Genomic DNA, 13,951 nt, shown 5'->3' on the forward strand with positions numbered 1-13,951 from the left:
GTTTATTTTTGTTTTTATTTCCATTACTCTAGGAGGTGGATCAAAAAATATCTTGATGTGATTTATGTCAAAGAGTGTTCTGCCTATGTTTTCCTCTAAGACTTTTATAGTGCCCGGTCTTATATTTATGTCTCTAATCCATTTTGAGCTTATTTTTGTGTATGGTGTTAGGGAGTGTTCTAATTTCATTCTTTGACATGTAGCTGTCCAGTTTTCCCAGCACCACTTATTGAAGAGGCTGTCTTTTCTCCATTGTATATCCTTGCTTCCTTTGTCATAGCATAGTTGACCATAGGTACGTGGGTTTATCTCTGGGCTTTCTATCCTGTTCCATTGATCTGTATTTCTGTTTTTGTGCCAGTACCATATGGTCTTGATTACTGTAGCTTTGTAGTATAGTCTGAAGTCAGGGAGTCTGATTCCTCCAGCTCCGTTTTTTTCCCTCAAGACTGCTTTGGCTATTCGGGGTTTTTCGTGTCTCCGTACAAATATTAAGATTTTTTGTTGTAGTTCTGTAAAAAATGCCATTGATAATTCGATAGGAATTGCATTGAATCTGTAGATTGCTTTGGGTAGTATAGTCATTTTCACAATATTGATTCTTCGCATCCAAGAACATGGTATATCTCTCCATCTGTTGGTATCATCTTTAATTTCTTTCATCAGTGTCTTATAGTTTTCTGCATACAGGTCTTTTGTTTCCCTAAGTAGGTTTATTCCTAGGTGTTGTATTGTTTTTGTTGCAGTGGTAAATGGGAGCGTTTCCTTAATTTCTCTTTCAGATTTTTCATCATTAGTGTATAGGAATGCAAGAGATTTCTGTGCATTAATTTTGTATCCTGCAACTTTACCAAATTCATTGATTAGCTCTAGTAGTTTTCTGGTGGCATCTTTAGGATTCTCTATGTATAGTATCATGTCACCTGCAAACAGTGACAGTTTTACTTTTTCTTTTTCAATTTGTATTCCTTTTATTTCTTTCTTTTCTCTGATTGCCATGGCTAGGACTTCCAAAACTATGTTGAATAATAGTGGTGAGAGTGGTCCTTTTCTTGTTCCTGCTTTTAGAGGAAATGCTTTTAGTTTTTCACCATTGAGAATGATGTTTGCTGTGGGTTTGTCATATATGGCCTTTATTATGTTGAGACAAGTTCCCTCTATGCCCATTTTCTGGAGAGTTTTTATCATAAGTGGGTGTTGAATTTTGTCAAAAGCTTTTTTTCTGCGTCTGTTGAGATGATTATATGGTTTTTATTCTTCAGTTTGTTAATATGGTGTATCACACTGAGAGATTTGTGTATATTGAAGAATCCTTGCATGTCTGGGATAAATCCCATTTGATCATGGTGTATGAACCTTTTAATATGTTGTTGGATTCTGTTTTTTTTTTTTTTTTTTTTTTGCGGTAGATACGTGGGCCTCTCACTGTTGTGACCTCTCCCATTGCAGAGCACAGACTCTGGACGTGCAGGCCCAGTGGCCATGGCTCACGGGCCTAGCCGCTCCATGGCATGTGGGATCTTCCCGGACCGGGGAAGGAACCCGTGTGCCCTGCATCGGCAGGCGGACTCTCAACCACTGCGCCACCAGGGAAGCCCTTGTCGAGGATTTTTGCATCAATATTCATCAGTGATATTGTTCTGTAATTATCTTTCTTTGTAGTATCTTTGTCTGGTTTTTGTGTCAGGGTGATGGTGGCCTCATAGAATGAGTTTGGGAGTGTTCCTTCCTCTGCAGTTCTTTGGAAGAGTTTGAGAAGGTTGGGTGTTAGCTCTTCTCTAAATGTTTGATAGAATTCACCTGTGAAGCCATCTGGTCCTGGACTTTTCTCTTTTGGAAGATTTTTAATCACAGTTTCAATTTCATTACTTGTGATTGGTCTGTTCATATATTCTGTTTCTTCCTGGTTCAGTCTTGGAAGGTTATACTTTTCTAAGAATTTGTCCATTTCTTCCAGGTTGTTCATTTTATTGGCATAGAGTTGCTTGTAATAGTCTCTTACGATGCTTTGTATTTCTGTGGTGTCTGTTGTAACTTCTCCTTTTTCATTTCTAATTTTATTGATTTGAGTGCTCTCCCTCTTTTTCTTGATGAGTCTCGCTAATGGTTTATCAATATTGTTTATCTTATCAAAGAAGCAGCTTTTAGTTTTATTCGTCTTTGCTATTGTTTTCTTTGTTTCTATTTCATTTATTTCTGCTGTGATCTTTATGATTTCTTTCTTTCTGCTAACTTTGGGTTTTGTTTGTTCTCCTTTCTCTAGTTCCTTTAGTTGTAAGGTTAGATTGTTTATTTGAGATTTTTCTTGTTTCTTTAGGTAGGCTTGTATAGCTATAAACTTCCCTCTTAGAACTGGTTTTGCTGCATCCCATAGGTTTTGGATGATCATGTTTTCGTTATCATTTGTCTCTAGGAATTTTTTGATTTCCTCTTTGATTTCTTCAGTGATCTCTTGGTTATTTAGTAACGTATTGTTTAGCCTCCATGTGTTTGTGTTCTTTATGTTTTTTTCCCTGTAATTCATTTCTAATCTCATAGCGTTGCGGTCAGAAAAGATGCTTGGTATGATTTCAGTTTTCCTAAATTTACTGAGGCTTGATTTGTGACCCATGATGTGATCTATCCTGGAGAATGTTCCATTTGCACTTGAGAGGCAAGTGTAATCTGTTTTTGGAATCTCCTATAAATATCAATTAAATCTATCTGGTCTATTGTGTCTTTTAAAGCTTGTGTTTCCGTATTTATTTTCTGTTTGGATGATCTGTCCATTGGTGTAAGTGAGGTGTTAAAGTCTCCCACTATTCTTGTGTTACTGTCCGTTTCCTCTTTTAGAGCTGTTAGCAGTTGCCTTATGTATTGAGGTGCTCCTATGTTGGGTGCATATATATTTATAATTGTTTTATTTTCTTCTTGGATTGATCCCTTGATCATTACGTAGTGTCCTTTCTGGCTCGTGTGACATTCTTTATTTTAAAATGTATTTTATCTCATATGAGTATTGCTACTCCAGCCTTCTTTTGATTTTCATTTGCATTGAATGTCTTTTTTCATCCCCTCACTTTCAGTCTGTATGTGTCCCTAGGTCTGAAGTGGGTCTCTTGTAGATAGCATATATATGGGGCTTGTTTTTGTATCCATTCAGCAAGCTTGTGTCTTTTGGTTGGAGCATTTAATCCATTCACATTTAACGTAATTAATGATACGTATGTTCCTATGACCATTTTCTTAAGTGTTTTGGGTTTGTTTTTGTAGGTCCTTTTCTTCTCTTGTGTTTCTCACTTAGAGAAGTTCCTTTGGCATTTATTTTAGAGCTGGTTTGGTGGTGCTGAATTCTCGTAGCTGTTGCTTGTCTGTAAAGCTTTTGATTTCTCCATCGAACCTGAATGAGATCCTTGCTGGGTAGAGTAATCTTGGTTGTAGTTTCTTCCCTTTCATCACTTCATTATGCCATTCCCTTCTGGCTTGTGGAGTTTCTGTTGAGAAATCAGCTGTTAACCTTATGGGAGTTCCCTTATATGTTATTTGTCGTTTTTCCCTTGCTGCTTTCAATAATTTTTCTTTGTCTTTACTTTTTGCCAATTTGATTACTATGTGTCTTGGCGTGTTTCTCCTTGGGTTTATTCTGTATGGGACTCTCTGCACTTCCTGGACTTGGGTGCATATTTCCTTTCCCATGTTAGGGAAGTTTTCAAGTATAATCTCTTCAGATATTTTCTCAGGTTCTTTCTCTCTCTGTACTCCTTCTGGGAATCCTAGAATGCGAATGTTGTTGTGTTTAATGTTGTCCCAGAGGTCTCTTAGGCTGTCTTCATTTCTTTTCATTGTTTTTTCTTTATTCTGTTCCTCAGCAGTGAATTCCACCATTGTGTCTTCCAGGTCACTTATCTGTTCTTCTGCCTCAGTTATTCTGCTATTGATTCCTTCCAGTGTATTTTTCATTTCAGTTATTTTATTGTTCATCTCTGTTTGTTTGTTCTTTAATTATTCTAGATCTTTGTTAAACATTTTTTGTATCTTCTCGATCTTTGCCTCCATTCTTTTTCCGAGGTCCTAGATCATCTTCACTATCATTATTCTGAATTCTTTTTCTGGAATATTGCCTATCTCTACTTCATTTAGTTGTTTTTCTGGGGTTTTATCTTGTTCCTTTGTCTGGTACATAGCCCTTTGCCTTTTCATCTTATCTGTCTTTCTGTGAATGTGGTTTTTGTTCCACAGGCTGCAGGATTGTAGTTTTTCTTGCTTCTGCTGTTTGCCCTCTGGTCAATGAGGCTATCTAAGAGGCTTGTGGAAGTTTCCTCTATTTTTATATTTTTAAGGATCCTCCATATTGTTCTCCACAGTGGCTGTATCAATTTACATTCCCACCAACATGGTAAGAGGGTTTCATTTTCTCTGTACCCTCTCCAGCATTTGTTATTTGAAGACTTTTTACTGATGGACATTCTGACTGGTGTGAGGTGGTACCTCATTATAGTTTTGATTTGCATTCCTCTAATAATTAATGATGTTGAGCATCTTTTCACGTGCCCACTGGCCATTTGTATGTCCTCTTTGGAGAAATGTCTATTAAGGTCTTTTTGCCCATTTTTCGATTGGGTTGTTTGTTCTTTTTGTTGTTGAGTTGTATGAGCTGTTTGTATATTTTGGAGATTAAGCGCTTGTCTGTCGCATCATTTGCAAATATTTTCCCCCATTCTGTAGGTTGACTTTTAATTTTTTTCATGGTTTCTTTTGCTGTGCAAAAGTTTGATTAGGTCCCATTTGTTTATTTTTGTTTTTATTTTTATTACCTTGGGAGACTGACCTAAGAAAACATTGGTACAATTTATGTCAGAGAATGTTTTGCCTGTGCTCTCTTCTAGGAGTTCTATGGTGTCAGGTCTTATGTTTAAATCTTCAAGCCATTTTGAGTTTGTTTTTTGCATGGTGTGAGGTTTATTTTGGTTTATGTTGTGCATGTTCTGACTTCATTGATTTACATGCAGCTGGCCAACTTTCCCAGCACCACTTGCTGAAGAGAGTGTCTTTTTCCCATTTTATATTCTTGCCTTCTTTGTCGAAGGTTAATTGGCCATAGGTGTGTGGGTTTATTTCTGGGCTGTCTGTTTTTTTCCATTGATCCATATGTCTGTTTTTGCACCAGTACCACACTATTTTGATTACTGTAGCTTTGTAGTATTGTCTGAAGTCTGGAAGAGTTATGCCTCCTGCTTTATTTTTTTCCTCAGGATTGCTTTGGCAATTCTGGGTCTTCTGTGGTTCCATATAAGTTTTTGGATTATTTGTTCTAGTTCTGTGAAAAATGTCTTGGGTATTTTGATAGGGATCACATTAAATCTGTAGATTGCTTTGGGTAGCATTGCCATTTTAACAATATTAATTTTTCCAATCCAAGAGCATTGGATATCTTTCCATTTCTTTGAATCCTCTTTAATTTCCTTCATTAATGTTTTATAGTTCTCAAGTATGTCTTTCACCGCCTTGGTCAGGTTTATTCCTAGGTGTGGAAAGTTATATCTTTGAGAAATGAAAAGAGTGGGCATGTCTCTCTTTTTTCATTGTGTCTGATTATTTGTATCTTGACACTTAGGTTTTTTTTTCAATATGTTACTTTTGTTAATATTTTATCCTCTTAGATCTGCTATTACCCTAAACTAGTAGCTGAATAGTAATAGTGAAGTGGCCATCAGAAGACTTGATTATAATAAATTGCTCATAAAAGTAGCTTTTTAAAATTTATATTTAACTGATTTCCATTTGTTTCTAAAGGGACTTATTTTGTGATCATTTTTGGTAGGAAATACAATAGCTAGATTTGAATAAATTTTGTAGTTTTATTTTTCAGTTGCTATCTCTTAATCTTATGAAGAAGACAATTCTTTTGTGTATGTCTGAGTTAAGAGGTTGATTTCAAATCATTCTTATGAGTTATTATGATAATAATTAGATAAAAGAGTGCCTTTCACTTGACTTTTAAGGAAACTAGGTAAAACTTATTAAGAAGTAGATAAAGTAAGTTAGCACTGGAAAGGATTTAGAAGACCTAATGACAGCATGGTTTGTTGTTTATTATGGGCCTTAGCTAGGCCAAGCCACAACACTCATTCCTTCTTTTTTTTTTAAAAGATGGGCAAGAAGACTTTTTTTTTTTTTTTTTTTTTTTTTTTTTGTGGTACGCGGGCCTCTCACTGCTGTGGCCTCTCCCATTGCGGAGCAACAGGCTCCGGACGCGCAGGCTCAGCGGCCATGGCTCACGGGCCCAGCCGCTCCGCGGCATGTGGGATCTTCCCGGACCGGGGAACGAACCCGTGTCCCCTGCATCGGCAGGCGGACTCTCAACCACTGCGCCACCAGGGAAGCCCAAGAAGACTTATTTTAAGGTCGCTTTTCTTTGGTTTATTACTCAACTGGCAAGAAAGCAGTTTATAGCTAGTGCCAGAGCTGGTATTCAGACTCTCTTTTTCGATCCTTCTGATCTGCCAAAGTGCTTCTTCAGTGTCTTTTTTTTGGTTTACTTGCATTTCTTTGTGAAAGACAAATGGGTTTACCTAACAGGCATTAGGAGTATTACTTGGAATTTTAATCTCTAGGAGGGTAGATCTGTTATGTCCTGGAAAGAGCACTTTGTTGGGAATCACAGAGTTGTGAGATCCAGTCCTGTCTGTTACTGATTAATCTGATTAGTATTAGTATGCTAATATATGCTTTTGGTCCTTGGTTATCTCATTGTACCAGACAAGATTGTCTTGTTGATCGAATGAAATAAAGTATTTAATTTCTTAGCACCGTGAGAGAGAGTTAACCTTCACTGTGAGCCCTTATTTGTTTTCCTAAATTCAGAACTTGTCATTGGCATTAACCGAGGCAGATGGACTACAAACGTTGCAGTAACATTTCCCAACTGTGTTTCAAATTTCTGTAGGTGTTGCACTAAATAAATCAAATAATAATAAATAAACAACCTATGATAAAAATAAAAAGTTGAGTGGATAAATGACCTTGGGGAATACTATATATTTTCTTTTTGGAGATTTACTAGGCATAATAGTGTGTTACAGGCCTTGAGAAATTCTGCTGTAAAAAAAAAAAATTTTTTTTTTAAAACAAAGGTAAACTGAGTTGACCATTAAGCCTCCTTTGAGAGCACCGATTATTAAAGAATATCCGTATTCCGTGGGATAGGCTTTTGAAGCACAGCTTTAGCACGATAATTTACAGGATGACTTGGTGATATAATTCTCTATAGCAAAAGGCTCTTCAAGATATGTATAGTACTCACTGAGCCAGTGGTAGCTAACGCTTGCAGTGGAAATTTATGAACTTTAAATGAAAACAATCACTGCTTTAAATTCTAACTTTTGTGAAATTATAGGCTGAATTCTATGACAAAACATTGAAATTCTCCCAGAAAAAAATTACTAAATGCTAGCAACCTATATCAGGGTGAAATTACAGTATTTTTGTTTTGGAATTGATAATTACTTGTTGAGATAATTGCTAATATAGTTTTAAAAGTTATAGAAATCTTGGTCTGAGGGCTCAGTTTTGTTCATTTTCAGTATGATGATATTTTTCTTCAGATTCTGATTTGATATTCTTATTTTTTGTCAATTTAGCAGTCCCACTGAAGAGAATTATTTAGTTAGAAAGAGTTACTACTAAAGGACATTTGGGCTTAACTCATGTTATCCTAATACATTTGTGTTTTTGGTTTTCATTTCAGCGGACACATTGTTAACTCATTTAAGTGAGATTACACACGTGGGAATACCGAATCCTTATAGTGGGATACCAAGTGGTTGAACTTGGTAATGTATTTGGCAAGTGATTATATTTTTATAATGTGATGTAGGAGTCAGACCCAGTGTTTTCACCACTGTGCTTCAGTACCTAGCAGCAGAGTAGGCACTGATATTTGTTGAATGAGTAAGAGAAAGAATAAATAAAACCTAATAGTGAAGGGTGTTGTGGAAGTAAGTAAAGTTAGTTATTGCTAAAAATACTGCAGATGAACGGACAGATGCAGTAGAGTACCACAGAAAGAGCACTGAACCAGGAGTCAGACTCTCGAGTTCTCATTCCAATCTGAAGGTGAATAGCCATGTGACCTTGCACAAGTTTCTGGATCTCTTCCTTGTTGGGTAAAAGGAGGACTCATAATAACCACTTCTGCCTAATTCATAGGTTGCTGAGAGAGTAACATGAAACACTGATATATCAATAAAATGCTTTGCAAATGCAAATGTACAAAGTCAAGTCCCCCCCCCCCCCACCCCGCCCCGCCACATGCCTAGCACAGTGCCTTGAACAGTATTAGCATGGATATGGACTTTCTCTCTTAATACTAAAAAGGAGGCTAAGAAGCAGAGTTAGGACTGATTCTTGGAGTGATTACAGAGTGTTGAGGGTAGAAGGAGGAAGAAGAACCTACAAAAGAGAAGCAAATAAACCAAAGAGGAAAGAGGAGAATCAGGCCCTCTACTTTCCAGACATGATTTTCACTAAGCTTTCTTTATGTTGTTTGGGAAAAGGATAATTAATGCTCAGGAAATAGCTTTTGACTTAATTTTCTGAACTATGCCTAAGTAAATTTTCCCCCTTTCATATGAGAAGTATGTGAGGGTGAAGAGAAGTTCCATTTGGGAGCTTAAAAATTAAAGACCTTTGGGACTTCCCTGGTGGTCCAGTGGTTAAGAATCCGCCTTCCAGTGCAGGGGATGCAGGTTCGATCCCTGGTTGGGGAACTAAGATCCCACATGCCACGGGGCAACTAAGCCCACATGCTACAACTACTGAGCATGTGAGCCACGACTAGATAGCGCATGTGCCACAATTACAGAGCCCACGTGCTCTGGAGCCCATGCACCACACCTGAGCCGGCGTGCCACAACTAGAGAAAAGCCCCTGCACTGCAATGAAGAGCCTTCATGCCACAGTGAAAGATCCCGTATGTTGCAACAAAGATCCCATGTGCTGTAACTAAGACCCAACACAGCCAAAAATAAAGTAAATAAATAAATAAATATTAAAAAATAATTTAAGACCTTCACTTAGGTAGTTTGAGTACTTAGGCTTTGGTTTTCTGTAATAACCATGAGTAACTTACTGTGAAAACATTGAAGGTCTTAAGTCACTAAACTGTTCTTGTCTGCTTCTGGGATGCCACTGTGGTCTGGACAAGGAGAATTCAGCGAGTATTCAGTATCATGGGAAGCACCTAGGATGAAGCACTTCTCACTCTGTTGCTTAGCACACTACAGTCTTGCGCACCACCAGACTGTGAGCTCTGGGAGGTGTGAAGGCAGGGACTTTTCTTTTGCTCACCATCGTAGCCCTAGCACACAGCAGAAGTATGTGAGCCAGTAAGAGTGTGGATGAGGAATCATAATCAGATTGGTTATTTCTGATGAAATGGTTTTAAAATTATGGATATCATTAGGGGATTACTAATGTATTTTTGCTTATTGCAGTACACATATATTTGATTTCTGGAATGGCTTACTTGAGGAAAATCTAAAATGTGATACTTCTGATACATACACCAAACCAGGAAATAATTTCTTTTGTCACAAAAAGATCATTTGCATGTGTAAAAAAAGATTATTTAAAATAGCAAGGTACTTTAGTATATTTATAAAATGATTGAGTTGTAAATTAAGGAAATTAGTAAATTTTCAGAAAGGTACATCTTAGAATGTAAGGAACAGCTGAATAAATCTTATTGCCAGTGATCATATGTTGATTATTTTTGGTGGGTGGATATTAGTGGATTGATTATCTCTAACTTTCTTCTCGTTACCACATTTTACAAAAATATAAGAAAAAATTATAGGAGGCAAAATTAAATCATTTAATTATGTGAAACACACCATACTTTTGGAAAGGTGTGTGTGTTTCCAAAAACTTTTGGAACGTTTTTTCGGGGAGGGTTGGAATTTGAAAGTAATAGCTAAAATCCAGTGAATAATATATGGTTGTTAGTTACCTTTCTAACCTCTTACTTTAAATCTGTGTTGTTTAGTATGGTAGCCATTAGCCGTATGTGGCTACTTTTATTTAAATTTAATTTAAATGAAATAAAATTAAAAATTAAGGTCTTCAGTTGCAGTAGCCGTATTTCAAGTGCTCAGTAGCCACACAGAAGCATGTGGCCAGAGGCTACTGTGTTGAACAGTGCAGATAGGGAACATTTCCTTCCATCACCAGACAAAGTACTATTGGACAGCACTGTTCTAAATTAATGAAAATTGCTAAGAGATTTCACCAAATTTTATATCCTGAAAATTGGAGAATAGAGTGGCAAGAAATTGAAAACCTTTTCTGTTGGCATTCTTTTTTTAAATTTATTTATTTATAAATTTATTTATTTATTTATTTTTGGCTATGTTGGGTCTTCATTGCTGCGCACGGGGTTTCTCTTGTTGCAGCGAGTGGGGGTACTCTTTGTTGCAGTGCGTGGGCTTCTCATTGTGGTGGCTTCTCTTGTGGAGCACGGGCTCTAGGCGTGTGGGCTTCAGTAGTTGTGGCACGCAGGCTCAGTAGTTGCAGCTCACAGGCTCTAGAGCGCAGGCTCAGTAGTTGGGGCGCACGGGCTTAGTTGCTTCGTGGCATGTGGAATCTTCCCGGACCAGGGTTCGAATCCGTGTCCCCTGCATTGGCAGGCAGATTCTTAACCACTCTGCCACCAGGGAAGTCCTCTGTTAGCATTCTTGTGTTAAATTCTCTAGTAAGAGAGAGAGGGAGATGACTTTTTAATTACGGAGTTCTTACTCTGTTCGTATTTGATGTCAATTACAGCCAGGCCAAGCTGGGACTATTATCCCCATTTTACAGAGGAGATCAAACCTAGGGAGTATTATCCTCATTTTACAGAGGAGACCAAACCTGTAAGTGGAGCAACTATAATTTGAACCCAGGTTTGTCTGACTTTAAATAGCATACTTTTTGTTTTGGACCTCAGGAGTAGTGTTGAGTTGATCGTAATCTCCCAGTTCATTGTCACCAGTCATCAAGGACTTTTCCCCTCTCATCCACAGGCAACCATTTTAATATGTTTGATGTATCTTTTTGTTTGTTTCTGCAAAATACATACTGTAGCATCAAATTCATGATTTTTACATTTGCGTAGAGGGTATTATGTATCTAATGTGAGATTTTCCTACTCTACAATGCTGTTTGATGATTTAAGCACCCAGCCTTCTTCTTTTTTGTAAATTTTGTGAGGAATTCTTTGTAAATGTTGTTAGACTTTTTGGCTTTTTGTAAATGGTGTTAGACTTTTTGGCTTGCTCAGGGAATATTGATAGGATTATTTGTCCCCGAATGATGTATATAATTCTTAAAATCTAATCCTTGAATATTTACTGAATATTTACCACAAGTCAGCTACTGGCCAGGGGAGTATAGCAGTGAACAAAACAGACAAAAGTCCTTGCCTACACACAGGTTACAAAATAGATAACAAGTAAAATACATAGCATAATATTTTGAGAACCATAAATCAGGGGAAAAGGATAGAGAATGCCAGGTGTGAGTAGAGCTGTATTTTAAATAGGAAGGACAGAAAAGTCCTTGCTGAGAAATTGACATTTGGGTAAAGATTTGAAAGAGATGAAGGAACAACCCATGAAAATACTGAGGGGAAAAGCATTTCAGGCAAAGGGAACAGTAAGCATGGTAGCCCTCAGGTAGGGGTGGGGATGCACTTGATAAATTTGACCTCCTAGAAAAGAGATCTGTGTGGGTGGAAAGATGGGGTGGGGGTCCAAGAGGTAATGGGGTTAGGTCCTAGGGCCTTGCAGGATAGTAAGGGATGATTCCAGGTGCCAATCACACCTTAAAGGCCCATATGCAGTCAGTCTTAGGAATTTAAATTTGAATTTAACTGTAAAATGCAGCTCGCAAGCGACCCTAAAGCTCCTTGCATTCCAGCTTGTCCAGCATTCCTTCTCTTGTGTCTGGAATCCTCTCCTCCCCCTCATCCTTCATCTTTGATGTTTTCCCTGACCTTTTCTGTCTGTTTTATTTGCACCCGCATCCCTGTTCCTATCTCAGTCTGTACTTACAGAATGGCCATCTTATCATGTTTACTGTTTTATGCCTTCAGCCAGGAGCTCCTTAAGGATGAGGATGATGTATATAATTTTTTATGGGTTACTTTTGTTTTCTTCTTCACCATTAGGAGGTCAGTGATTACTTCTAACAGATAGTGGTGTATGGGAGCATTGTGGTTGCTGTTTTTTTTAAACTTGAAATTTTTATTGAGCTAATTGTAGATTCACATACAGTTGTAAGAAATAATACAGAAAAAAAGACAAAAAACGAAAAATTGAAAAAAGAAAAAAAGCAGTGCTATCCTTTTGTATACTTTGTCCAGGTGCAGCTGCTTTTTATGCTTCTGATTTATATGTAGGCTGGAAAGGGGGATAGACAAGCTGTTAGAATTATGTCAAGTAAGAGGGAAAGCATGAGGCATTCTCTTGTGAATGTAATAATACATGAACTTTAGCATGTGGACTTTATTTTAGTTGCCTTTTTGCTTAATTTTTTAGTATGTGTTTCAGATACCGAAGTTATTATATAACTGACTTCTGTGTAAGTGATATGATATAGCATTTCTTTTTCTTTAAGCAAATTGAATTTTTCATACAAATTCTGTTGAAAGTAATGAAATGATTTATGTGTATGCTTTGTTTTAGGTTGTTTCACGAAGAAATCCAGAGGATGTCCAGGAGGTAACATGTTTATCCATATGAAAATTTTATTTTATGTATTTGACAAAAATTTAATTAAATGCTTTATTGAGGAAACAATTATTTGTATGTCAGTTTTTGTATTTGTATGTTTATCTGGAGATTGTCTGCAATTCATTAAACAATAGCTGAAGTATCTTATTTCAGACCTATTAAGTACATGTTAAGTTTCAGTAGGTGTTAAGTTATATAAATAAGAATTTCAGGAATTATAGTGCCGTTTAATAATGTGATAATTTTTCTGATAACTACCACTCATAAGATTTCAGTATCAGTTAAGGGCCCCTCTTCACCTATTTCAAAATCATGATGCCTATTTGGTAAAAAAAAAAAAAAAAAGAAAGTATTTGGTAACTAGTACTAATTTTAAAGATCATAATAATAAATTATGTGTTTCCGTTTACTTTCATTTTTATACTGAGTTGGCACGTTGGAAAACTGCTTTGGGTGTAGATGTTTCTTTTTAAAATTTTGTAGTTCTTTTACAGACTATTTCCCTCTTTCTGAAATAATAGCTTGTTATATTTTTGCTTAAAACTGTGGAATTCTCTATTTATAATTACTTTATCCTTGTTATATATCCTTTAGGAATCCTAACTGTGAGGAGTTAGCTTTTTTTTAACATTTTAAAATTTACTTTCATTTTGGTCCTTGCTTATTTACAGTAGGATTAGAAGAGCATATATATATATATATTTTTTTTTTTTCTTCCTACTAAAGTGTTTAAAACAGATGTTGTAAATTGGCAGTCTTGATTCTGCAAGTTATTTTTTTAATTGCATTTTAATGTCTTCAGGTGGGCTATATGCTATTTAGCCACAAGCCCCACTACTCCTTACTGTATATACCTGGCTTGATTCATAGATTTAAGTTGATTGAATTTGTGACACATATTTAGATAATATTTTAACTTTTATATATTACCATTACTTGCTATATCTGATCTGATACTTGTTTTTGTCCTGTTCTTAAAAAGAGTTCAATAAAAGACACATTTTAAAATGATTTCATACTTTTTCCTTAGGGGTTTTAAGATATCTCACCCCACCCCCCACCTATAGTCAGGAAGAGAATATTGTAATATTGTTATTTAGGAAGAAAAGGCTATATCTATATCTATGTCTAGATCTGTATCTATATATCTCTATCCTTTCAAAATGGCAGTGAAAATAACTTGTACCTTTGATTGATAAAGT

General features: G+C 36.5%; 1 protein-coding gene across 7 annotated transcripts in view; it reads left to right on the plus strand.

Moving 5' to 3' along the window:
• Positions 1 to 13,951, plus strand: part of RPS6KC1 (ribosomal protein S6 kinase C1) — a 221,036-nt gene that overhangs the window by 13,624 nt on the left and 193,461 nt on the right. For all 7 annotated transcript variants that reach the window (XM_004275247.3, XM_033438041.1, XM_033438040.2 and 4 more), the window contains exon 2: positions 12,702 to 12,737. In XM_004275247.3, coding sequence (XP_004275295.1) covers positions 12,702 to 12,737 — 36 coding nt within the window. The remainder of the gene's footprint in view (positions 1 to 12,701; positions 12,738 to 13,951) is intronic.

This window comes from Orcinus orca, chromosome 1 (assembly GCF_937001465.1).
Source record: "Orcinus orca chromosome 1, mOrcOrc1.1, whole genome shotgun sequence".
Taxonomy (NCBI): Eukaryota; Metazoa; Chordata; class Mammalia; order Artiodactyla; family Delphinidae; genus Orcinus; species Orcinus orca.